Here is a 2087-nt window from a genome sequence, read left to right on the forward strand (position 1 = left end):
CTTCATCTTCTTCACCATCACCATCACCATAACCTCCATTACCATCACCTCAGCACCGCCACAGCCACCTCCCTTCACCACAACCTCCGGCGACAAAAACACATGACATACACACTAACAGAGGAAATAAGAGAGCAAGGAGGAAGAGAGCAGAGAAACGAGAGATTCAGAGACTGAGGAGAGAGCACGAGAAGAGATCCGAGAGGGGGTATCACGCCGTCACCAGCCACCATCGCGCACCACCACCGTCGCGAGCCAGAGACGCTGCAAGGGGGAAGAGGAGCCGTCGTGCTCCGCCACTGTCCAGCCACCATCGAGCTAGGGCCGCCATCGCGCCTCACTATGCGTCACTGTCGAGCTTCGAAAAGGGAGAGAAAGTGCGCGAAGATGAGAGAGAGAGGGAAAGCCGATCCTACCACCACCGCCACACCCAGTCGCCGTCATCATCACGGGAGCTCGTTGGCGTCACTAGCGGAAGTCGCCGCCGCTGTCGCCGAAACCACTGTCTCCGTTTGTTGCTCAGCATTGTCTCTGTTTCTGATTCCTCTCTTGTGTGCTGAAATCGCTGTTGCCGTGGTGGTGGCCGTGGGGTTGTTTGTGCTTAAACGAAGCTAATACTGCTGCCGCTCCATTCCTCTGTTCTTTTCAAGTTTTAGTAAGTTGTCCTTGTTCCAAAACTCTCATTGTTACCGTTCTATTTTCATGGTTGATTGAGAATTTTGAGACATTATTGCATTAGGGTTATGTCAATACCTTTGCAAGTTGTTCGATGGCATTGCTGTTGTGGGAAGCTGTTGGTGCGGCTAATGCCGCTACTGCTGCTGACTCGATATAAAGTCGTTGTCGCCGGAGGTTGTGGTGAAGGGAGGTGGCTGTGGTGGTGCTGAGGTGATGGTGATAGAGGTTATGGAGGTTATGGTGATGGTGATGGTGAAGAAGATGAAGATGAAGATGATGATGGTGAATGGTTGGCTCAGATTTGGGGGGGAGGTTGGGAGTGCCACGTAGGTTTGGAAACCCACGAACCAAGCTCAGATCCAAGCCAGGGCACTTTTGTCACACGGACAGCATCTATCATGGGTACAAGATTAGTTTCGAGCTTTCATAGATACAAATATCAGTATTTTTATCTCTCATAGGTACAAATGGTCATTTATTCATTTCGAGCTAATTTTGACAAAAATAACACACGATTTAATCAATTATATGTGATAAATTTTAATTACACGAAAATATCTATAAAAAAATATGTTTCAGACGTCTTTATCTAAGTGCCATCTTTGATTAAAACATAATATAAAAAAATTTAGATCTTTTAAAATTAAAAAATTAATAAAATAATAAAAAAATTAATCACTATTAATTTTATAACTTTCATAAAATATATGTTCTATTATTTTAATTTAAAAAATTAATTTCTCATTTTATTACTTACTAATCTTTTTGCTTTAAAAACTTTTTTTTATAAAAAATATTAAAAAAGTATTTTGATAGCATTATTTATATGTTTTATAGTAATTAATCACATAAATATATTCTTAAAACACATGTAAAAAAAATCATTAAGAAAATCCAATAATTGGGAAAAGATAAATTTACGTGTGGGAGTTTGAGTCCCACAATTGCTTGTGTGCGTTGCCGTGTTTCCATTGGCACGCATCAACCAACCTCGACAAGAATACTCCTGCTTGGGTGCTTCCTGCCAACCACCGCCATTAGCATCACTCACTGCCTCCCTCCCAAAAAATCTTACCCGCTAAGAAATGAAATGAAATTAAAATTACAAAAATCTCACTATAAATGAGGACATAACACATTTAAACACTGCACACGACAATGCCAACAAACTCGCAGCAACAGTTTCACGCTTTCTACGAAGGATGGATCCAACGCAAACAGACTCTCCTCGACGAGCTTCTCACACTTTCCGACGCTCCCGACTCCCAACACAAACACATCGCTCTCATTGAATCCGTTCTCTCCCACTACCAACAATACTTCGAGCACAAAACACGCCTCCAAAACGACGACGTTTTGCTTCTCTTCTCTCCCACCTGGCTCTCCACCTACGAGCGAGCACTTCTGTG

General features: G+C 42.7%; 1 protein-coding gene across 1 annotated transcript in view; it reads left to right on the forward strand.

Moving 5' to 3' along the window:
- Positions 1-1659: 1659 nt before the first annotated feature.
- Positions 1660-2087, forward strand: part of LOC107461005 (protein ZW2) — a gene marked incomplete in the record, with an annotated part of 1027 nt that continues 599 nt past the window's right edge. Inside the window, 1 exon segment of the mRNA XM_016079433.3 lies at positions 1660-2087. Within this exon segment, the coding sequence (XP_015934919.1) occupies positions 1837-2087 (251 nt within the window).

The sequence above is a fragment of the Arachis duranensis genome, chromosome 8 (genome assembly GCF_000817695.3).
Source record: "Arachis duranensis cultivar V14167 chromosome 8, aradu.V14167.gnm2.J7QH, whole genome shotgun sequence".
Lineage (NCBI taxonomy): Eukaryota > Viridiplantae > Streptophyta > Magnoliopsida > Fabales > Fabaceae > Arachis > Arachis duranensis.